This window comes from Oncorhynchus kisutch, linkage group LG7 (genome assembly GCF_002021735.2).
Source record: "Oncorhynchus kisutch isolate 150728-3 linkage group LG7, Okis_V2, whole genome shotgun sequence".
In the NCBI taxonomy this organism is placed as follows: Eukaryota; Metazoa; Chordata; class Actinopteri; order Salmoniformes; family Salmonidae; genus Oncorhynchus; species Oncorhynchus kisutch.
This window is the reverse complement of record NC_034180.2, coordinates 19,331,908-19,356,383: the sequence shown is the minus strand read 5'-3', so window position 1 is coordinate 19,356,383 and position 24,476 is coordinate 19,331,908. Positions and strand designations below refer to the sequence as shown.

General features: G+C 44.1%; 2 protein-coding genes across 5 annotated transcripts in view; one reads left to right on the top strand and one right to left on the bottom strand.

The window, feature by feature from the left end:
* Nucleotides 1-24,476, bottom strand: part of LOC109894285 (tau-tubulin kinase 2) — a 39,094-nt gene that overhangs the window by 12,243 nt on the left and 2,375 nt on the right. For 2 of the 4 annotated variants that reach the window (XM_020487674.2, XM_020487675.2), the window contains exons 1-9: nt 19,119-20,093; nt 14,838-15,017; nt 13,888-14,035; nt 10,212-10,426; nt 8,556-8,660; nt 8,142-8,300; nt 7,794-7,919; nt 411-568; nt 1-211 (exon numbers count right to left, since the gene is read on the bottom strand). In XM_020487674.2, coding sequence (XP_020343263.2) covers nt 1-211; nt 411-568; nt 7,794-7,919; nt 8,142-8,300; nt 8,556-8,660; nt 10,212-10,426; nt 13,888-14,035; nt 14,838-14,909 — 1,194 coding nt within the window. In that variant the 5' untranslated portion in view covers nt 14,910-15,017; nt 19,119-20,093. Of the gene's footprint in view, nt 212-410; nt 569-7,793; nt 7,920-8,141; nt 8,301-8,555; nt 8,661-9,096; nt 9,277-10,211; nt 10,427-13,887; nt 14,036-14,837; nt 15,018-19,118; nt 20,094-24,476 lie in introns of those variants that run through there. The other 2 variants (XM_031828626.1, XM_031828628.1) reach the window with 2 other exon arrangements.
* The window catches only part of tmem62 (transmembrane protein 62), a 10,745-nt gene continuing 6,372 nt past the window's right edge, over nt 20,104-24,476 (top strand). The window contains 9 exon segments of the mRNA XM_031828629.1: nt 20,104-20,213; nt 20,436-20,637; nt 21,025-21,136; nt 21,285-21,422; nt 22,257-22,302; nt 23,129-23,270; nt 23,508-23,632; nt 24,012-24,090; nt 24,092-24,135. Of these exon segments, the coding sequence (XP_031684489.1) occupies nt 20,203-20,213; nt 20,436-20,637; nt 21,025-21,136; nt 21,285-21,422; nt 22,257-22,302; nt 23,129-23,270; nt 23,508-23,632; nt 24,012-24,090; nt 24,092-24,135 (899 nt within the window). The 5' untranslated portion in view covers nt 20,104-20,202.

Sequence of the window (24,476 nt, the reverse complement as noted above, 5' to 3'; positions counted from 1 at the left end):
CTTCCAGACAGCTGTCCTGATGCGGTTGCGGTCACGGTCCAACATCTCCCAGACGTCAGCTTCCTGGTTGGCCCGGGGCATGCTGGGGGATCCAGGGAGGCGGTCTGGAGGAGGGTTGTTCTCCCCATTGTCACTGAGCTGCTCGTCCTGCAGCACGTCATCTGTGTTCTCCCTCGCCAGGTCCCCAGGGACCAGGGACGCATTTGCCATTCTGGAATCATAGAGTAGAGGTTACTATGGTGTCACTAACTGACAGCAACTGGAAGATTCATCCATTCATTCAACCGGTAGATTCATTCATTCATTCTGTAAAGAAGTGATAGTTGTTTTTAAACCAGTGTGTGAAACAAGAAACCCCTAAACCCTCAGTGGACTTTCAAACAGCTAGTCCATGATTCCCAGTCTCTTACCCCATGTGTGCAGGCGTGAGGCGTGTGTGGTGCTGTGGTGTGGTGGCTGTAGCGTTGATGCTCAGAGTGCCATCAGACCCAGTCCTCTCCCAGTCATACGGGTCATTCTCCACCACGTTGTAGGTCTTCATACTGTTGTCAAACACTGACATCAGCAGCTACAAAACAATAGGAAGTCACATGATGTCATATCCTGAGATACCTAAGGACTTGTACGACATCACTGACTGACTGGCTGACTGATACTTAGTACTCCAAGAGGGATCAGACATTCAGACACTCATTGTTATGACATTTTGAAGACAATCCAAGATTATGTAGACAATCAGTCATTCTGCAAAAAGACACTGAGTATACCAAACATAAGGCACAACTTCCTAATATTGAGTTGCGCACCCCACAGGGATACTGGTCCATGTTGACTCCAATGCTTCCCAGAGCTGTGTCAAGTTGGCTGGATGCCATTTGAGTGGTGGACCATTTCTGATACACACAGGAAACTGTTGAGTGTGAAAAACCCAGGAGCATTGCAGTTCTTGACATAAACTGGGGCGCCTGGCACCTACTACCATATCCTGTTCAAAGGCACTTCCATTTTTTACATACACAATCCATGTCTCAATTGTCTCAAGGCTTAAAAATCCTTCTTTATTCTGTCTTTATTCTGTAGACAACAATTGACTGAATAGGGTTGTGGCGGTCACAAAATGTAGTCAGCCGGTGATTGTCAAGCAAATAACTGTCAGTCTCACGGTAATTGACCGTTAAACACATTTAGCATCTGCTGGCTAAAAATAAAAATCAAATCAAATGTTATTTGTCAAACGCGCTGAATACAACAGGTGTAGACCTTACCGTGAAATGCTTACTTTACAAGCCCTTAACCAACAACGCAGTTGAAATAGAGTTAATAAAATATTTACTAAATAAACTAAAGTAAAACATGTTTTGAATCAAACAAAGAGTAACACAATCAATTTACATAGCAATAACGAGGCTATATACAGGGTAGAGGTCGACCGATTAATCGGAATGGCCGATTAATTAGGGCCGATTTCAAGTTTTCATAACAATCGGAAATCTGTATTTTTGGGCGCCGATTTCTGATTATTAAAAAAAATTATAATAATGTTATACCTTTTATTTAACTAGGCAAGTCAGTTAAGAACACATTCTTATTTTCAATGACTGCCTAGGAACTGTGGGTTAACTGCCTTGTTCAGGGGCAGAACGACAGATTTTCACCTTGTCAGGCTCAGGGGTTCCAATCTTGCAACCGCACAGTTAACTAGTCCAACGCTCTAACCATTGCACTCCGCGAGTAACCTGCCTGTTACACGAATGCAGTAGAAGCCAAGGTAAATTGCTAGCTAGCATTAAACTTATCTTATAAAAAACAATCAATCATAATCACTAGTTATAACTGCTAATCCAGTTCAGCAGGCAATATTAACCAGGTGAAATTGTGTCATTTCTCTTGCGTTCATTACACGCAGAGTCAGGGTATATGCAACAGTTTGGGCTGCCTGGCTAATTGCGAACTAGTTTGCCAGAATTTTACGTAATTATGACATACATTAAAGGTTGTGCAATGTAGCTAGAATATTTAGACTTAGGGATGCCACCCGTTAGATAAAATACCGAACGGTTCCGTATTTCACTGAAATAATAAACGTTTTGTTTTCGAAATGATAGTTTCCAGATTCGATCATATTAATGACCAAAGGCTCGTATTTCTGTGTGTTATTATGTTATAATTAAGTCTGATTTGATAGAGCAGTCTGCAGCAGGCCCGTAATCATTCATTCAAACAGCACTTTCGTGCGTTTTGCCAGCAGCTCTTCGCAAGCACAGCGCTGTTTATGACTTCAAGCCTATCAGCCTAATGGCTGGTGTAACCAATGTGAAATGGCTAGCTAGTTAGCTGGGTGTGCGCTAATACTGTTTCAAACGTCACTCGCTTTTAGATTTGGAGTAGTTATTCCCCTTGCGCTGCAAGGGCCGCGGCTTTTGTGGAGCGATGGGTAACGATGCTTCGAGTGTGGCTGTTGTCGATGTGTTCCTGATTCGAGCCCAGGTAGGGACGAGGAGGGGGACGGAAGCTATACTGTTACACTGGCAATACTAAAGTGCCTATAAGAACATCCAATAGTCAAAGGTATATGAAATAAAAATCGTATAGAGAGAAATAGCCCTATAAATACTTCATTAACTACAACCTAAAACCTCTTACCTTGGAATATTGAAGTCTCATGTTAAAAGGAACCACCAACTTTCATATGTTCTCATGTTCTGAGCAAGGAACTTAAATGTTAGCTTTTTTACATGGCACATACAGTGCCTTGCGAAAGTATTCGGCCACCTTGAACTTTGCGACCTTTTGCCACATTTCAGGCTTCAAACATAAAGATATAAAACTGTATTTTTTTGTGAAGAATCAACAACAAGTGGGACACAATCATGAAGTGGAACGACATTTATTGGATATTTCAAACTTTTTTAACAAATCAAAAACTGAAAAATTGGGTGTGCAAAATTATTCAGCCCCTTTACTTTCAGTGCAGCAAACTCTCTCCAGAAGTTCAGTGAGGATCTCTGAATGATCCAATGTTGACCTAAATGACTAATGATGATAAATACAATCCACCTGTGTGTAATCAAGTCTCCGTATAAATGCACCTGCACTGTGATAGTCTCAGAGGTCCGTTAAAAGCGCAGAGAGCATCATGAAGAACAAGGAACACACCAGGCAGGTCCGAGATACTGTTGTGACGAAGTTTAAAGCCGGATTTGGATACAAAAAGATTTCCCAAGCTTTAAACATCCCAAGGAGCACTGTGCAAGCGATAATATTGAAATGGAAGGAGTATCAGACCACTGCAAATCTACCAAGACCTGGCCGTCCCTCTAAACTTTCAGCTCATACAAGGAGAAGACTGATCAGAGATGCAGCCAAGAGGCACATGATCACTCTGGATGAACTGCAGAGATCTACAGCTGAGGTGGGAGACTCTGTCCATAGGACAATAATCAGTCGTATATTGCACAAATCTGGCCTTTATGGAAGAGTGGCAAGAAGAAAGCCATTTCTTAAAGATATCCATAAAAAGTGTCATTTAAAGTTTGCCACAAGCCACCTGGGAGACACACCAAACATGCTCTGGTCAGATGAAACCAAAATTTAACCTTTTGGCAACAATGCAAAACGTTATGTTTGGCGTAAAAGCAACACAGCTCATCACCCTGAACACACCATCCCCACTGTCAAACATGGTGGTGGCAGCATCATGGTTTGGGCCTGCTTTTCTTCAGCAGGGACAGGGAAGATGGTTAAAATTGATGGGAAGATGGATGGAGCCAAATACAGGACCATTCTGGAAGAAAACCTGATGGAGTCTGCAAAAGACCTGAGACTGGGACGGAGATTTGTCTTCCAACAAGACAACGATCCAAAACATAAAGCAAAATCTACAATGGAATGGTTCAAAAATAAACATATCCAGGTGTTAGAATGGCCAAGTCAAAGTCCAGACCTAAATCCAATCGAGAATCTGTGGAAAGAACTGAAAACTGCTGTTCACAAATGCTCTCCATCCAACCTCACTGAGCTCGAGCTGTTTTGCAAGGAGGAATGGGAAATGTGCAAAACTGATAGAGACATACCCCAAGCGACTAACAGCTTTAAATCGCAGCAAAATGTGGCGCTACAAAGTATTAACTTAAGGGGGCTGAATAATTTTGCACGCCCAATTTTTCAGTTTTTGATTTGTTAAAAAAGTTTTAAATATCCAATAAATGTCGTTCCACTTCATGATTGTGTCCCACTTGTTGTTGATTCTTCACAAAAAAAATACAGTTTTATATCTTTATGTTTGAAGCCTGAAATGTGGCAAAAGGTCGCAAAGTTCAAGGGGGCCGAATACTTTCGCAAGGCACTGTATTTTACATGGCACACATTTTTACATGGCACATATTACTTTCTTCTCCAACACTTTGTTTTTGCATTATTTAAACCAAATTGAACATGTTTCATTATTTATTTGAGGCTAAATAGATTTTATTGATGTTTTATATTAAGTGAAAATAAGTGTTAATTCAGTATTGTTGTAATTGTCATTATTACAAAAAAATTAAAATAAAATTGGCCGATTGATCGGTATCATTTTGGTCCTCCAATAATCGGTATCGGTGTTGAAAAATCATAATCGGTCGACCTCTAATACAGTGGGTACCAGTACCGAATCAATGTGCAGGGGTACAGGTTAGTCGAGGTAATTTGTAAAGTGACTATGCATAGATATTAAACAGCGAGTAGCAGCAGTGTAAAAAACAAAGGGGGGGAAATGTAAATAGTCTGGGTGGCCATTTGATTAGTTGTTCAGCAGTCTTATGGCTTGGGGGTAGAAGCTGTTAAGGAGCTTTTTGGTCCCAGACTTGGTGCTCCGGTACCGTTTGCCGTGTGGTAGCAAAGAGAACAGTCTATGACGGCTGACTGGAGTCTGGGCCTACCTCTGACACCACCTAGTATATATGTCCTGGATGTCAGGAAGCTCGGCCCCAGTGATGTACGGGCTGAACCCACTTCCCTCTGTAGTGCCATTAGGGTCAGATGCCGAGCAGTTTCTATACCAGGCAGTGATGTAACCGGTCAGGATGCTCTCGATGGTTCAGCTGTAGAACTTTGAGGATCTGGGGACCCATGACAAATCTTTTCAGTCACTTGAGAGGGGGGAGGGGAGATGTTGTCATGCCCTCTCCACAACTGTCTTGGTGTGTTTGGACCGTGATAGTTTGTTGGTGATGTGGACACCAAGGAACTTGAAACTCTCAACCCGCTCCACTTCAGGGAGGTGTTTAGTCCCAGGTCCTTAGCTTTGTGGGTACTATGGTGTTGAACGCTGAGCTGTAGTCAATGAAAAGCATTCTCAAATAGGTGTTCCTTTTGTCCAGGTGGGAAAGGGCAGTGTGGAGTGCAGTAGAGATTGCATCATCAGTGAAGCTGTTGGGGCAGTATGCGAATTGTAGTGGGTCTAGGGTTTCTGGCATGATGGTGTTGATGTGAGCCATGACCAGCCTTTCAAAGCACTTCATGGCTACCGACATGAGTGCTACGGGGCGGTAATCATTTATGCAGGTTACCTTCGCTTCCTTGGGCACAGGGACTATGGTGGTCTGTTTGAAACATAGATAGGTATTACAGACTCGGCCAGGGAGACATTGAAAATGTCAGTAAAGACACTTGCCAGTTGGTCCGCGCATGCTTTGAGTACATGTCCTGGTAATCCTTGTGGCCCCGCGGCTTTGTGAATGTTGACCTGTTTAAAGGTCTTGCTCACATCGACTATGGAGAGAATGATCACACAGTCGTCCGGAACAGCTGGTGTTCTCATGCATGCTTCAGTGTTGAAACCTTCACAATAAATCCATTATTTATTTTAGACAGGTCTAAAGAAGCATGATATAAAGAAAATGTGGTCTATTTCAGAAGAAAAGAATAGCATACTCTGAGTTGTCCTTATGTTAGGTCCTTCTCTGGCTTTGTCAAATGCCTGTGGGCTACACTAGTTCATTTAGTAGCATTATTTTATAGTTTGAAGAATACAATTTAACAAAGCTGAATAAAATAAAGGATATTTTCTCCAAATGATTTGAGGGAGTGCGCACATGTGGCTATTCTGTATTGAACAGTTAACAAATAAATTGGTACTCCTATACGCTTAATTTAGGTGTTCTGCAAACTTTGAGCTATATGTTTAGATCTTTAATACATTGTAAGGCTGCATGATGAGACTCAAATGATGATTTGAAAAAAGTTGCTTTAAAGGCATGAGCTCTGCTTTGTTTTTTGCCCAGGCTGTACACACCACATCAGTCACTCATTCCCAATTTGACAAGCACTTGATAATGCCTAGAAGTTCACGGTGTCATCCCCTTTGTGTGGAGGTAATGCACCCTAAAAAAATCCATGCCTTTTGCGGCCAGAGGCCATTGTACCCTTCTCGCTGAGTGCTGCGCGCTCCATCGTGTGATTGGGTCTTTCTCACAGGCTACAAGTGAAGACCGACACATCGGGGACATACCTGCTCGGCTCCTTATCCAATTCCGAGGTGCATATTGAAGATATTGGAAGAACTGTCCACATTTACTTTTCATCTGCCAACAAGATGAGAAGGCCTAAAGAACAGCAAAAATACTCGCCTATGTCAATCTACTATCTCCCATAGTACAAAAGGTCGACCTATTCTATTCTGTGCAAGAAATCAATATTCCAAACATAGTCTGGGACTGCTGTGGGATGCGATAGATCCCAAATGAATATAACCACTAGCATTAAAAAAAAACTTTTTTACGCAATGTGGCTGACGCAACAGATCAGAAGGTTTAACTTAAAATGTTGATCAACTATTAGGCTATTTCTTCACATTATAAGCGCAGCAATGCGCACGCGGTAGTAGGCTATAAGCGCGAATGTTGCATTAGCGGAAAACACCATTATCAAAAGTGACCGCAAATGCGATTATGAATGTAATGCTTTTATTATGAAGGTGCATTTTTATGGTGAAAATTATCTTCCCCAAACTTGAAACTCACGCGCTGCTTATGTATTTCAGGCTCTATCCACTTTAGTTGTGACACAAACCTTATTAAAACATATAGGTCAACGGGCTAGGCTACATGAGGTGTTGCAATGATTCGAAAATGTCGCAAGAAAAGACATTGTTTCTTATGCTGGGCATCATTCACAAGTGATGGGCTAATATTGTCACCCATCAGACTATGCACTTAAATAGCGAATGGAGGACGCTTTTCCCCATGGTTGATTTTCATGCCAGTCAGGAAGGCTATACTCCTGCTGTAAAGAGAAGCAGTGTGCTTAATATTAGGAAAGTAATAAAATAAATAAATACAGTAGGCCTAGTCTATAGAAAACTAATCCTCTTAAGTAGAAGCCATCATTCTGTTATCTCACGCAACTGCATAGCCTATTGAAATGTTGCGCTACATCAGCTCATGAAGTGTTTGATTCGATTTTCAAAGACATTTGCATTGATGTCAGAGTGATTAGAGGGACAATAGAGTGCCACAGTTACCACATTTGGTAGGCTACTAACAATCACCAGCAGCATCAGAGCTTGGAGAAGCCTAATTACCGTGACTAAACGGTCACGTGGAATTTGACTGCCTTCACGACTCGTGACCACCGGCGCGGCGGTAATACGGTCACCGCAACAGCCCTAACTGTGACTTCCTGTATATTGACACACATGGAACTAACACAGTGCTTAGTTGTAAACAGTTAAAAGATACAGATACTGTATACACACACATGCAGTAGGCTCAGGGAGAGAGATATGTCATGTTACCACCCGCCCACACAGTTACCTGATAGTCTGGTTTGGTGAAGTAGTCCAGGTTAGAGATGTGATCCAGGAAGACAGTGAACTCAGCAGGCAGGTGTTTCAGCATGAGCCTGTGGTCATAGGTGTCCTTCAGCTTCCCTACATGCTCCTGGGGAGGGTTCACACATGTTACAGTGGAACTATTTTTTATCTATGCACACAGGAGCACGAGTACATTCCTATACAGTGAAGGCAGAGCTGTGACATAAGTTAGTGTTTAGCTAAAGGTAATGTTGCCACTACGAGTCGTGTACGTCTGTAGCCTGACTATTGTTTCAGAGACTGCTGATTGGTTGGTGTACAGGATGGAATGTTCAAGCTAGATGCTTACCTTGTCTTTGATCTTTCTCCATGGCAACTGGCCAACCATGAACTCCACCAGCATGTAGAAGAGAGACCACAGGTCGTCATGCCGACCCATCTCCTTGTTCTTGTGTGCATTGACGGATGCGTAGCGGACTGTACCTCTGAACCCTGCTACTGGTCGTGGCTGGGGGAGAAAGAGAGACTTCACAAGCTGCTGGACGACTAACACAGTAAGAATCTTACATGACAATAGCACACATTCAACAAACAGACACAGCCAGTTTCCCAGACATAGATAGAAACCTAGTCCTGGACTAAAGAAGCTATTTCAATTGAGATTCTCCATTAAGCATGCTTTTTAGTCTAGCACTAGGCTTAATCTGTGTCTGGAAAAACCGACCCCCAGTGTCTAACCACACTCAACACCACAGACGCTTACCGGTCGGACCTCTTGGCAGGAGTTAGTAAACTGGCGAGCTAGACCAAAGTCCAGCATGTAGCAGGTCCTACAGGTACTGGGGAAACGTCCCATGGCAAAGTTGGACTAGGAGAGAGATGGGGAAAGAAGAAGGTAGTGAGATAAAGAGAGAGAGAGAGAGAAAGGATTTAAATAACAACTATCAGTCTGATTCTCTTCACTAACACAGATATACATCTCTTCTTTCCAAAAAGTCATACCCCCTCATAGGGCTGTGGCGGTCATGACATTTTGGCAGCCAGTTATTGCCATGCAAAAGTCTGCCGGTCTCATGGTAACGGACCATTAATTAACATGAACATGTTTAGCATCTCCAGGCCTCCACACATACAAGCCGCATATAAGCCACTGATGCAGACCGTCCGGAAAAATCTACATTTTAAAAAAGCATATTAAATCATTTGAAAATACAACATCACAATAACTATTCTAGGCAGGTCTAAAGAAACATTACGACATGAAGAGAATGTATTTCAGAAGAACAGAATCTGAGTTGGCCTACTGTATGTTATCTGGCTGTGCTCCATGCCATAGGCTGTAGGCTTGTTCATTTAGCAGACTAGATATTTGTATAAGTCCCGTGCCATTATTTTATATTTGTACCGATGTACGCTGAGAGTCGGGAAGCAAGTTCAGGGAGTGAATACATTTAATAAACAAATGAACAAAACAAGAAACACAAACAACACACCGACATGAAACAGAAACAATGACGACTGGGGAAGAAACCAAAAGAGAGTGATATAAAGGGCAGGTGATCAAGGAGGTGATGGAGTCCAGGTGAGTGTCATTATCTGCGCAACGCTGGTGACAGGTGTGCGCCCTAACGAGCAGCCTGGTGACCTAAAGGCCAGAGAGGGAGCACGTGACAATATTATATGATTTTATAGTAACAAGAATAGAATTGAACATAGCTGAATAAAATAGAAAGGATATTTTTCCCATTCCGGAGCGAGAGTGCACATATTAAGTGGCTATGTTGAGCATCTAATTTGAAACAGGTCCTATAAATGATGTACCAACGAAATCTTAAATCAGTATTTTTTGTATGTTTTTCTGCCATGTGTAATATGCGGTAGGCTATGCATTGTATAACAGCACAATCATTATTTACATTTTTTAACGGGCTTGGGATCATATATACAGTATGCCTATGCATATTGCGTACGCATAAGCTCTAATATGCATATGAGTGTTCTGAATGAATCATCACCTTCGAAAGCGTTGTCCATTTCCTTGCGTTGGGCTTTAACACAACATCCACGTTTTCCACTCAGTTTCAACCTGTTGTTGAACTTCATTCTTCAAAGTGATCAATCACAGTGAGGTGAGTTTTAAAAGCACATACTGTTTTGATGATAAGTGTTTGACGTGATTTTTCAATTGTATTTGCATTGATGTCAGAGTGGTTAGAGGGACAACAGAGACCTGAGTACCAGACCATTAGTGACCTGATGATCGTTAGCGAGTTGGGTACTACCCACATGTTTCCTGAGTGCATAAGAGGAGATTACCGTGACTCAACAGTCACCTAGGATTTTACTGCGGTCATGACTGCCGGTGTGGCGGGTAAAACGCCCCCCACCCCCCACACACACACCTCTGACCCCGTCTCACCGGTTTGATGTCTCGGTGCAGGAAGCCAACAGAGTGGATGCTCTCTATAGCTTCTAGTATCTGTCGTCCCAGTCTCAGGGTGGTGCTGATTGTAAAGGTGCCCCGCGTCATACTCCGCCGCAGGTCGGCCAGGTTACGACCCTGAAGCTCCATCACCACGTAGTTGAAGCGATCATTGCGGCCGCACCCAACAAAGCGACACACGTGGTCTTTACCTGGGGGAGAATGGAATACATTTTAAATGGAATAGAATAGATTTGATAAAACGATCAAGCATAATCTAATCTAACCATCATCTAACCTCAATCTGATACAGCACGTGTATACAGTGGGGCAAAAAAGTATTTAGTCAGCCACCAATTGTGCATGTTCTCCAGCTTAAAAAGATGAGAGAGGCCTGTAATTTTCATCATAGGTACACAACTATGACAGACAAAATGAGGGGAAAAAAATCCAGAAAATCACATTGTAGGATTTTTAATGAATTTATTTGCAAATTATGGTGGAAAATAAGTATTTGATCAATAACAAAAGTTTCTCAATACTTTGTTATATACCCTTTGTTGGCAATGACAGAGGTCTAACGTTTTCTGTAAGTCTTCACAAGGTTTTCACACACTGTTGCTGGTATTTTGTCCCATTCCTCCATGCAGATCTCCTCTAGAGCAGTGATGTTTTGGGGCTGTTGCTGGGCAACATGGACTTTCAACTCCCTCCAAAGATTTCTATGGGGTTGAGATCTGGAGACTGGCTAGGCCACTCCAGGACCTTGAAATTGCTTCTTACGAAGCCACTCCTTCGTTGCCCGGGCAGTGTGTTTGGGATCATTGTCATGCTGAAAGACCCAGCCACGTTTCATCTTCAATGCCCTTGCTGATGGAAGGAGGTTTTCACTCAAAATCTCACGATACATGGCCCCATTCATTCTTTCCTTTACACGGATCAATCGTCCTGGTCCCTTTGCAGAAAAACAGCCCCAAAGCATGATGTTTCCACCCCCATGCTTCACAGTAGGTATGGTGTTCTTTGGATGCAAAACTCAGCATTCTTTGTCCTCCAAACACGACGAGTTGAGTTTTTACCAAAAAGTTATATTTTGGTTTCATCTGACCATATGACATTCTCCCAATCTTCTTCTGGATCATCCAAATGCTCTCTAGCAAACTTCAGACGGGCCTGGACATGTTCTGGCTTAAGCAGGGGGACACATCTGGCACTGCAGTCCCTGGCGGTGTAGTGTGTTACTGGTGGTAGGCTTTGTTACTTTGGTCCCAGCTCTCTGCAGGTCATTTACTAGGTCCCCCCGTGTGGTTCTGGGATTTTTGCTCACCGTTCTTGTGATCATTTTGACCCCACGGGGTGAGATCTTGCGTGGAGCCCCAGATCGAGGGAGATTATCAGTGGTCTTGTATGTCTTCCATTTCCTAATAATTGCTCCCACAGTTGATTTCTTCAAACCAAGCTGCTTACCTATTGCAGATTCAGTCTTCCCAGCCTGGTGCAGGTCTACAATCTTGTTTCTGGTGTCCTTTGACAGCTCTTTGGTCTTGGCCATAGTGGAATTTGGAGTGTGACTGTTTGAGGTTGTGGACAGGTGTCTTTTATACTGATAACAAGTTCAAACAGGTGCCACTAATACAGGTAACGAGTGGAGGACAGAGGAGCCTCTTAAAGAAGAAGTTACAGGTCTGTGAGAGCCAGAAATCTTGCTTGTTTGTAGGTGACCAAATACTTATTTTCCACCATAATTTGCAAATAAACTCATAAAAAATCCTACAATGTGATTTTCTGGATTTTTTTTCTCATTTTGTCTGTCAACACTGTCTGGTACACTGTTGAAGTGTACCTATGATGAAAATTACAGGCCTCTCATCTTTTTAAGTGGGAGAACTTGCACAATTGGTGGCTGACTAAATACTTTTTTGCCCCACTGTATTTCTACTGGCCATCCAATGTGCTCCACTGCCCCCCCAACCAGCCCATAACTCGCCTCTGACAGCTTGCCCGTGGCCCATGCTGATTTATGGTGTGTGTGTGTGTGTGCACATCTCATGGGACTCTGCCGCACAGCCCGACTCCGGCCACACCCTTCAGCACAGGGAGAGACCCCACTCTTTACTCTCCCGTACACTCAATCATTCACTACATTCTCGACCACATCTTCCCTCTCTCTCTCTCTCGTCCTTTTCCTCCTCCCATTCCCGGCATCATTATATTTGACAGCGTACAAATGCTTGAGAAGTGTGAGAAGGCCTACCATACACGTTTTTTCTCCCAGAAAATAATCTACAAAGGCTTCCTTTAAGCCTTTCAGTCAATGTCTGTTGAGAAAGAGGCTTGAGGAAACATGTTGGGGGATGGGAGAACGGGAAGAGTTGAGCACGTTTCAAGTTACATCCTCTTTCCCTCAGGACGCTATAGAACCATAATCCTCTAGCACACAACCATTATACACACACACACACACACACACTCACACACGGACACACAACCATTAGAAAGCAAACATGATCCTTCTCAGACCATTGATTTTCGGGAACGAGCTAAAAGAAAACTGACAGAGAGGGGAAAAGGGCAGGGAGAAGGAAGAGAGGGTAAACAAGAAAAAGAAAAAAAGAGAGCAGAGAGAGAGAGAAACAGAAAGACAAACAGAGGGGAAGAAGGCCAGGGAGAGAGGAAGTAAGAAATAGAAAACAAAATGCCCCCCAAAGGAACTCCTCTCCTAATTGGTCTGTGGATCTGCTGCTATGAAGGAGGATTTTATCAGGAGTTTGATTTGAAGCCAGGCTAGGGTCATTTACATTTAGAAATGTAACCTTATTTAACTAGGCAAGTCAGTTAAGAACAAATTCTTATTTAAAATGACGGCCTACACCGGCCAAACCCAGACAACACTGGGCCAATTGCGCGCCGCCCTGTGGACTCCCAATCACGACCGTTGTGATACAGGCTGGATTCGAACCGCAAGCACTGAGATGCAGCGCCTTAGACCGCTGCACCACTCAGGAGCCCCCTATACACAGCAGTAGTGATGCCCTTTTACACTCTGTGTCCTGTATCCCCGCTGCCAACACTTCCTTGTTTTCTCTCTTTCCATCTCTACATATTATCATTCAGTGTCACTATCACCTTGCCTTATAAAATATAGCATGTACCTTTAAGAAAATATAAATTCAATTTATTGAGATTACATTAGGTTGAATGTCTACTTTGAAGTTACTACTGGTCTGGTTAGGAGAGGTTGAGTTTACGGCCGAGGTAGTTGAGTTTTGGGCAGGGAGTATGTGGTTGAGGTTAGGACAGGGGGTTTGTGGTTGAGTTTAGAGCAGACGGCTTGTGGTTGAGTTTAGGGCAGGGCAAGGGGTTGTGGTTGAGTTTAGGGCAGGGGGTTGTGGTTGAGTTTAGGGCAGAGCAGGGGGTTGTGGTTGAGTTTAGGGCAGAGCAGGGGGTTGTGGTTGAGTTTAGGGCAGGGCAGGGGGTTGTGGTTGAGTTTAGGGCAGGGCAGGGGGTTGTGGTTGAGTTTAGGGCAGGGCAGGGGGTTGTGGTTGAGTTTAGTGTAGGGTGGGCAGGGGGTTGTGGTTGAGTTTAGGTCAGGGGGTTGTGGTTGAGTTTAGTGTAGGGTGGGCAGGGGGCAGAAGCCAGAGGGCAGGTTAAGTGCAGGTAATTGCTGTCTTACCCTGGAGTTTCTTGAGGACAGCCACCTCCATCTTGAGGACCTGTTTGGGCTGCAGTGCCGACTCCACCTTCAGAGCAACACTGACCCTGGTCAGCAGGTCCAACGCCTCGTAGATCTCCCCGAAGCCCCCGCCACCAATCTTCTTTGCCTACACACACATCCCAAGTCAAAACAGCATGTCATAATGTGGAAAACATAGGCTTCATTATTTTATTTTTCAAATCTTCCCATCACCCTTCCTCTTCCAAACTTCCTCCTTCCCATTACCACAGACATATTTACATGTTACTCCCCCTCTTATCAGTATCCACACATACACACATTTCCCCACCTCCTACACACACACACACATTTCCCCACCCCCTACACACACACACACACACACACAATTGTGTGTGTCAGAAACAGCTCATCTCAAATGGATTAGCAGTGGCAGAGTTACGTAACATCAGGATCTCAGTCAGTACTATACACAGGAAGAGGAGCCATGGCGCTGTACTTTGTTACTGCCTAGTATTCAATCCCAGGCCCAGTCCCAGCTACACACACACGCACGTGCAAGTACACACACACACACACACAAACTCCAGCAAGCACACACACACACACCACGCCCTGGTGGAGCGGAGAGGACAGGGGGATACGGCCATGGCCTGAGTGCTGAGAAAAGCACACTGAGTGGCTACAAATAGCTGCTCTGCTGCTACATTAAGTTCCACTCCACTTGGTGACAGAAAGCTGCCTGTGCACTGCACACAAAGGGAGTTGACCCCAGACTGTCCAGGACAGTAGGTGAGACGGAGAAGATAGGGACATAGGGGAGAGTTTAAGCAACGCCTGGAGGACAAAGATAGCCTTGTTGTGAGGAATTGGTGCTTGCAGAGGGGGTGAAAACATGACATAGCTTAAGGGTGAGAGACACACAGACGTAAGCTTACACACACACTTACCACTTTCCATCGTTCCTTGACCAGGACAAGCACAGTTAGGATGTCGGCTTGCTCTGTTGCTGTAGCACTCATTCCGCCGGTGGTGGACTCACTGCTGCTTCCTTTAGGCTTTCCCTGCGACTCTTGCTACCCACGACCGGCCTTATTAGATTGTGCCGGGCATCAGGACCCTGTGGAAACCTAACCAACAGGCCAGGAGAGAGGCGGAACACACAGAAGACCACCACCACAGTCAACGTACCGTAGCGGTGCGGCCCTTTCAGACATAGCTTTGATTGACGCTTCCCTCTACAAGGGCGGCATATCGTCATCAAAATCAAATTGATTTTTAAAGCCCTTAGTACATCAGCGCATGTCATAGAGTGCGTATACATATGTTGTTGATGTCAAGTGCTGGATGCAGGAGGAATGTCAACGAGCCTGTGGAGACGATATGCTGAGGAGAGCTGAAGTAGGGGCCTATGTGTCTTATGACTGAAACCTGGATATTGAAAGTTGACTTCCCGGTTTGAGGAGTAGCCCGTGCTAACTAAGCCTATTTTGTGCTGCATGGCCTAAGTGCAGCTGCCACAACTGCTGCTCCCAGTTGTCTCATGCAAGCTCTCTCTCTCTCGAGCCCACAGCACCACCACACAGCTCCACACACCCATTGTGCGATTGTGACGAAGCTGACTCCGCAGGTCTCGTCACGTACGCTCATTTATTTAATTCACCTTCTAAATTGTTTCCCCATATATCTAGTAATTCATGTATCCTAAATGTATATACTGGTGTTCTTTTCCTCTTTTGCCAATATCATGAGTATTTACAGTGCGCAAGGCTAATTATGTGTCGAGGAAATGTTTGGTGAAGCTGCACTCATTGTGAAGCATTTCAGGTTCATATTTAAATGCAGTATTTGACACTATTTCAATTTTCCAAGTGCATGCGATGTTCAGAGATACATGAACACTCGCTGCACTGACGAGAAAGAAGAGTGTTTATTTCCATATTGTAATGTGTTTAAAGTTCGCGTCTCGGCGCTTCTATGACTTCTTGTCCGTCATGTCTGTGCGTAATGGGAGCGCACACGGGTGAGCGACTGCACGATACGTTTTGCCGCCTGTTGGCCTGCAGAACTATTGCTATGAAATGAATCTATATTCATTCAATTGAAAGTATTCCTGCTTTGAGAATAAGCCAGGAATGTTTAAGAGCCTAAATGTGGGTATAATGAAGATGCCGTTACATGATGTAATTCCATATTTATGTAAAAGAGCTCCATGATTAACGGTATGGACCAGAGGGAGGGGTCATCACCTGTGAACTTCAGTTTAGCTCTGGTATGTCATCTGTGTGGGGGGACTGTCCACAGCCTGCTATACCCCAACCTGCTATAGTTGGTTCGGAGGAGTAGGCCTGATTGAGGCTTAGGTTTCCCATTTATATTCAAAACTGTCTATTCACAGTCTGTTCATTTTGTTAATACCTTTGTGGATAATGTAAGTATTCATTGGATTTCGTCATTCACCTGGAACAACCTTTCACTGTTAATAACCTGGACACTATTTTGCTGCCTCGTGCTATTTACTGCCCTTAAGGCTGCTCTTAACTTATGGTCTCTACCACAGTGATGTGAACTTTTCTTCAGCATTCTGTGTGTGGAACAAGTAGGCTGCTCCAGCATTATGCAACAAGGGCGCAGAGCATTCTTTGGTTACAGGACATGACATCAAGTGTCAGTGTCTCCCCAGCACAGGAGCACTCCCAAGATGCAATGGGACAAGGGTGGGAAACGTCAGTACAGCACAGGAACAGACACCGTGAAATCAAGACCATGACGTCTGACACAATGCTGTTGACACATTGTTGGAGTCCGTGGCCTTAGCTCAGCAGCAGCGCTCTCTCTGCTCACTCTCGCTCTCTCTCCACCTCTCTCTCTCCCCCACTCTTCCTCTTCCTCCCACTCTCTCCCTCCATCTCCTCTCCTTCAGACTGCAGAGGGCAGCAGTCATGAAGTCAAAGCACCACTCCATGGATGTCAGGGGCTTTTTTTAAAGGACACAAGATAGTTCAAGTTCCAGATAAGACCGGCAGAGTAGCATGCATTTAGTGTGGTGTAGCGACAGTAGAGAAAAGATAAGCGTGTCTGGGAAAAGAGTGATGTTAAGAGATTGGCTGGATTCCTGTCTGAATATAGGCCTAATCAGTGCAGAAGCAGCAGCAGCAGGCCAAAATTAAACTCGGTCTGAAGGTCAAAATGAGAAACATCCATCTTCCGCTAAAACCCTGAGGCAGGAAAGTTACACACAGTCAGGGAAGCCCAACCTCCCTCTCTCTGTGTGAGAAGCCACCAATACAACGCACTCTGCAGTAGCCTACATTTCAAGGACACAGAGGCTTTATTCCAATCTCCTCCCTCCATGGAGTTCAATACATTTCTGTTAGAAAAACAGCACTAGTTTGTACAGTAGAAGTAGTATCCTCTCTTCAATCTCTCCATCTGGGCCAATAATAATTTATTACATTTGTAAAGCGCTTTTCATTTTACAGAATCACCTCAAAGTGTTCATAAAGCACTATACAAAATACTATCTGTATTTATAATGCATCTCAGAGTGCTGATCTAGGATCAGTCTTGACTTTCAGATCATAAAGATCTGGATAGGGAAAACCTGATCCTAGATCAGCACTCCTTCTTTGAGATGGTTTATGAATACAGGGCCAGAAAGCAACCTGCTGCCTCAGAGCCAGTCCAGAACCATTCCACTCAGCCAGCAGGTGGCTGGTCCACATGGTTGTGGAATGAATCCAAAATGGCACCCTACTCCCTTTTAAGTGCACCACCTTTGCAAAAGTAGTGCACCATAGCCTATAGGGTATATGATGCCATTTGGGACCTATTTGTGTGACTCACTGATCAACAAAACACTGCTGTCCTGACACTTCTCAATGCAAATCATGAATCCGAATAACACATTGGTTGCAGAGATTTGGTATTAGACCAGTCATCATAAATCTTTGACACCCATCTCAGTCTCGCCGTGAATCATGCTGCCTGACTCCATGGCAATTGAACTATTGAAATGTGCTGCCTGCTGCACTGCTCTCCGGAGAACTGGAAGACTACATGACACAGTAATAGAGCAGTAATGATGAAATGACAGATAGATATCTGTTAGATAGGCCTACTTCCATTCCTATGACTCTGTTAGAGGGTGTTGCAGCAGCCTCAGCCTGACCCAGTGGACGAGAGACACCTTCCAACCTATTCCTTATATAGAGCCCGAGCTTTGGTCAAAAGCAGTGGACTACGTAGGGAAAAGGGTGCCATTTGCAACGGCCTCCTCTGGAGATAAAAGGAGTGAGTGTCTGATTCCCGAGCTGCTGCTGCTGCCGCTGCCACAGGCTTGGCTGTTCAGTCATCTCTCTGTTTAAAGCCCTGGAGCTTTGCCAGCATGGGGATGGGTAAGCCCTGCTCCATCCCCGGCCAGGCCCGTTCCATCTCCACCCAAAGAATGATGCTACAGTACAGAGTGAGTGGGCATGATAGTAGGGAATGATGTTGGGGTCGTCTCTCTCAATATCAGAACCTTTCTACAGTGCATGTAGCCTACTGTGTTGATCAATGACTGAATAAAGTAGGTACTGAATGTTTGTATGCCTCTCTGTGTTGTAATGTTCGCCTGTACTGTTGATAAGATATTCTTCTCAACTAACTTGTTCTGGATAATCATAATAATCATGTCATGGATAACATCTTTTCCATACCATGTCAAGCTATGAATTCAGTACTGTACTACCCGAGTGACAATGCTGATATGAAAAATGTATTTGCATGTGGATTGTAGCTTGCTGTACATCTCCTCTCCCCCTCCCATGCATGGCATGTGGTCAATACACAGTAGAAATGCGCATGACTTTACAGGCAGCTGTTACAATGCAATGACTATGTAACTGGCTAATTGGTGGTTGCAATGTGCCACCTCCGCGCCTGTTGTTGCATAGCGAAGCTGCGTAATTAGCTAGCCCTAGTGGATTTACCATTGCGCGTACACGCACAGCGTACACACGGGCTATGCTAGAGTGCCTCTTTGCATTGATTTAGCTATGGGGAAAGCGTTGCGTTCTAGAATATAATCGTACTGCATCTAGCTATGGAACGACCTTGGCAACGACGCTATACTCCATCAGTCCGTTTAAAATGTAGCTAATGTGGCATACTCTATCCCTGTATGTTGACATCAGCTAATGTTCGCTAGCTGTCAGTGTCATCCGATTGCATAGCAGCGGTGTCCATACCTTAGCCGCTCCAATCCTTGATCCGAAAGAAGCCGGGTGTGGTTACAAAAAATCCTTTATGTTTGTCTTGATGGAATGTTGAGACATCGAGTGGAATTCCATAGTGGGTGCGTTATCCATGTGGTGTTGATTCTGCAGCTGATGTTCACACGCACTCATGTGAATTTAGCAGCAGGGATTATGAGTTTTATCTAATCGTCCCTTTTCTCCTTCTCTCTCGCTGTCACCTCAGCATCTCTCTCTCTCGATCGCTACAGATCCGTGACGTGTTAGCTACTCTTCTCTGATGATCTGCCTGCCTGCCCGCGCGTTCACGGTCCTATCCCCCTCGCAACAGCTCGCTATGTGAACGAGCGTGGGCTTTAAAGCGCTAGTGCACGTGTATTATGAATCATATGAGCGTGACCGCGCCCAATATTCTCTAATTATACATTTGTACATTGCGTATTTGTTTGCCCGATAGGTGCCCAGCCTTTAGTTACTATTACACGCTCTTGCAAGTGTAGCCTCGTATTAGAATTTCACCCCCTATATTCTGTTTTCTTTCATTTTAATCAGGCTTTTTTTCATCAATGAAGATCCAGATATGACAGCATTGTAGAATTTGTTGCATAAGCATACTGTTGTGTGATAACAGCATGCTTCCGCACAATATCATGTGTGCTTTGATATTGTCTCTCTACCACATTTTATGAGTCCTTGCATGAATAACCATAATTCCCTGAGCATTTGCTAAAAGCTAAGCATTAGATTTGTAAGAATAACATACTTCAAAAGAGCATGAAGATGATGTTAAAAACTGCTCATTTAGATTTGGAGCCAAATCCCAACCAATTACATCTCAACCTCTAATTCTTGCCACTTGAACATTGCTTATCTATAAATAAGTATTAGGAAACGGGAATGTGCTAGGTTCTCTCACATGTTGCTTACACCTATCTGGTTGTGTATGTATTTTCAGAAGTGCAACGAGCAAATCAACAAGAAACTAGGAACAGAGTCAAGAGATTTGGTTTGGAACTGGACCCTAAATTACACCCGCGCAGGGATTTGTGGGAGTGATTCATACAGCGATGACGTAGCCATGCACAACCGGTCAGTATGGTATTTCCTTATAGCTAGCTTTTTCAAAACAATCTGAGAGGACAATGTTTCGTGTGTAGCTCGATCTGGCTATGGTCGCAAATGGAAATCGAACGGTCTGAGTGGCCAGCGGCTCAATGTAGTTAGTAGCTAATATAGCTAGCATAAGTGTGTTGATGTTGCTCTCGCCAGTATTCTGTCCAGTAGATTCCCACCGCTCTTTCGTCACTACAGGATGCTCAAGCTGTTCGGAGCGCTAGTTCTTGTGGGACTAGCACTGGCGTGCTTAGCTTCCTGGGTGCTGGAGAGCTATGACACCTCCTGGCACCCCAAACGGAGTGTTCCGCAGTTCAACGCCGGGGATGGAGAGGAGGCTAGGACATGTCTTCCTCCATATCCCGGCGGCGAATTGGATAACATATTCTGGTTCGTGCAGGTGAGTGGATCCAGCTTCTAACTCGATTTGCTAGCTAATTGCTAACTTGCTAACTAAGTGTTGTGACTGTCAGTGTCAATTGTCAGGGTGACAGCTGTTAGCAAGTAAGTAGCCCACTGGGTAGTAGTGGTCATGTCACAATCTACACTGAATGGGGTCACAGTCCAGTTTCCTTTTTGGGTGCTGTGCTGTCATGCATGGACAAAGTTGGCACCAGCCAGCCATCAGGTTTTAAACTTTGAACCCAGTTGTAACTAGCTAGGTAATAAGTAATATGTTTGTTGACTAGAGGAGGGGATGTACCACGTGGAATATCTTGTCAAAACGAGCTAGATGATGCCCTAGTTTGTGCTTTTAACCCCTGAATTATGTCCTGTACCCGCACAGGTGTCTGACATTCATATCAGTCGATTCCATGACAAAAAACGAATTTATGACTTTGAGAAGTTCTGCACTAATACCGTTGAAGTGATCCAACCTGCTCTTGTGCTCGCAACAGGTACGTCGGCCATTGCTTCTTGCTCATTAGTTTATTAGCAGTCCCCAAACATTACAGCTTGCAGAGTTTCTGCACTATCACAAGAGCAGCCATGAACCTGAAGTGAGTTATTATTTCTCATAAGTCACTCTGTCTGTCCACCTAACAGGAGACCTGACGGATGCGAAGACCGAGAGCAAGGTGGGCTCCCTGCAGCATGAGGTGGAGTGGCAGGCCTATCATGACATCCTGAAGAGGTCTCGGGTGCTGGAACGCACAAAATGGATTGACATCCGCGGAAACCATGGTGACTAATATAATATACCTCCTCTGATATTCTCTTACACTTCATGATTTCTAGAATCACCCCCCCCCCCCCCCCAAAAAAAAAAAATTGGGAAGCTCCTATGAACAGGGTTGATAGATTGGTATGGAATTGGGTCGTAAATGTCTAGAAATCTGCAAAGCCAGTTAGTTGAATTGGACTTGAAAGGGTTTTTCGGCTGTCCCGATAGGAGAACCCTTTTTGGTTACAGGTAAAATCCTTTTTGGTTCCATATAGAACCCTCTGTGGAAAGGGTTTTACATTGAACCCAAAATGATTCTACCTAAAACCAAAATGGTTCTACCTGGAACCAAAAAGGGTTCTTCAAAGGGTTATCCTATGGGGAGAGCTGAAGAACCCTTTTAGGTTCTAGAGAGCACCTTGCTTTCTAAGAGTGTAGAATATGTAAAGAATCCACACACCTACAGTGCATTCTTTGTGAATTTGACCTCAAAGTTGAGCAGTCAGGACCGTCACTGCTTAATGCCCCTCCATTGATATTGAATCACAAATGCTATTCGAGTTGAAACAAGAAATCTCCTACAGCCTAACTGTCCACTACAACCCATTGTTAAAGACGCTTCAAAAGAGCCTTTCTCTGGTTGACATTAGTTCAGTACAGAATAGATCGTAACAGCAGGACATTTAGGCTATGTAAGTCCCTGTGGTTACTGGTAAGGATAGATGTTAATCAACAGGGATGAGGGACTTAATACCAAGGTTAGATACCTTGGCCAGGAGATGGTATGTGTTCATTATGTTTTGCAAGGTCTCTCTTACTTAGCTACATTCCTGTTTTAATTATGTTTCTGACAGATGCCTTCAATATTATTTCCTTGGATAGTGTCAACAACTACTACAGGTCAGTGTTCACTCTTGCCTGCTATATCTGGAATGAATGTTGTTTACATGTGTCAAAGACATACAGTAGGCCTTCCAACTCAGCTCTGGACCTCGAAGCCAGTTCCACTGCACTTTCTCATTGTTCCCCTCTATTCAGGGACTGATTTAGACCTGGGACACCAGGTGGGTTCAATTAATTATCCGGTAGAACAGAAAACCAGCAGGTTCCGGACCTCGTAGGGTCAGAGTTGAATACCCCTGAAATATGACAAGTGTCACTGTGATTCATGTTCAGAGACTCCTACTAGTTATATGACTAGCTTTCTAGCAACCAGCTCTCCAGCTCTCTCTAGTGTAGCTAGTGTGAGTGAGTTGCCTCTCTGCATTCGCTTGTCTGTGTAACATGAGCACTAGACTTATTAACATTGATTCTAGCTATCTGAGCTAGATATAAAGCTATCTAAAGCCAGGTATACAATTTACAAGCTGATTCAAATGATCAAAGCTTGATGATTGATTATGATGATTAGTTGATTGGAATCAGCTGTGTAGTACTAGGGCAAAAACAAAAATGTGCACCCCTTGGGGTCCCGAGGACTGAGTTTGGGAGACCCTGCTCCACAGTTTGTAGCTCATTCTCTTTTTGAAACAGTCTCTCAAAATATGACATCTGTCTCGTGTCTGCATGGTAATTGTTGAGGTTTGTTCCTTGTCCGTTTTAAATAAATAGGTTCTCCTCTTCTCCATCATAAAACAAGGCAGAGGTGTTGAGAGCAACATGCACACCACACTGTATGCAGTCACGAACTCGGCCACACAATAATGATGCCTGTTTTTATTCCCAGGAAATACTCAGCCAATCAGAAAGTTGGCTCCTTCCACTATGTCCACAAGACTCCCTTCGGCAACTACTCCTTCATCTGTGCTGATGCAACCATCACCCCCGGTCCCAAGCGGCCGTACAACTTCTATGGCATTCTCAACCAGGTACAGTATGCCCCCAACCAGCTTAACACCAGCCTGGTCCCAGATCTGTTTGGCATTACAACAACCATATGAGTTGGCTATCCAATACAACAAAAACTGATCTGAGAGCAGGCTAGCGCAACAAAACTAAATACTTTCCCTCCCTACTCTGTCATTAATTTAAACATAAGACTGAGACATTACAGTCTATTTGCGTAATATATATTTTTTTTTATCCTGCAACACCATACATTACAGACTCAGATGGACCTGTTGGCATCCTTCAGGACTGAGAGCCACAGCAGCAACCAGACCATCTGGTTTGGCCACTACACCACTTCAACGGTCATCTCCCCCTTTCCAGGGCTGAGAGGCGTGATGAGGTAACAGATGTGTGTGAGATGAGGTAACAAAATAATGTTTGTGGGTTTCTATAAGCCTGTCTTCATGTTAGTCTGCCTCTCTAATTTAAACACCCTCTAAACAGGTTTTGGATAATTAACTAGTATACTGTTGTTATAACAGTTACGGCATAGGTCAGTTATAGTTATAGCATAGTGGAAATGGTAAAATAAGGTTCTGGAAAGACCATTCAATTATATTTATTGCCAACGCTTTTCGGAACAAGCTCCTTTAAAGCACTATTGCAACACAGTGTCCGAACATTATACATACTCAATAGCACAGTTATTGAATCCGGTTAGTTGAGATTTTTGTACCATATACGTCTGTGATGTAATTGTTACCTATGCGTGTGTGTAGCTCGGCTGTAGCGTACCTGTGTGGTCACCTACACACTCTGGGCGGCCTGATGCCTGTACTACACAGCAGACACCCCGAGGGGCACCCTGGAACTGGAGCTAGGTGACTGGATGGACAATCGCAGGTAAGTCTATAGATGCATCGTACTTTTTACAAACGCTCACTCACTCACTCAGGCTCAGACAAACACATACATCTGTATTTGTGGTCTGTTTAAATTGTGCTACAAATAAAGTTTACACACAACACCGATATATTCTCCCCCTCTTTCTTTCTTCCTTTCTCCCCCTCTTTCTTCTTCCTTTCTCCCCCTCTTTCTTCTTCCTTCTCACCCTCTTTCTTTCTTCCCTTTCTCACCCTCTTCTTTCTCTTTCTCCCTTTCTCACCCTCTTTCTTCTTCCTTTCTCACCCTCTTTCTTTCTTCCTTTCTCCACCCTCTTTCTTTCTTCCTTTCTCACCCTCTTT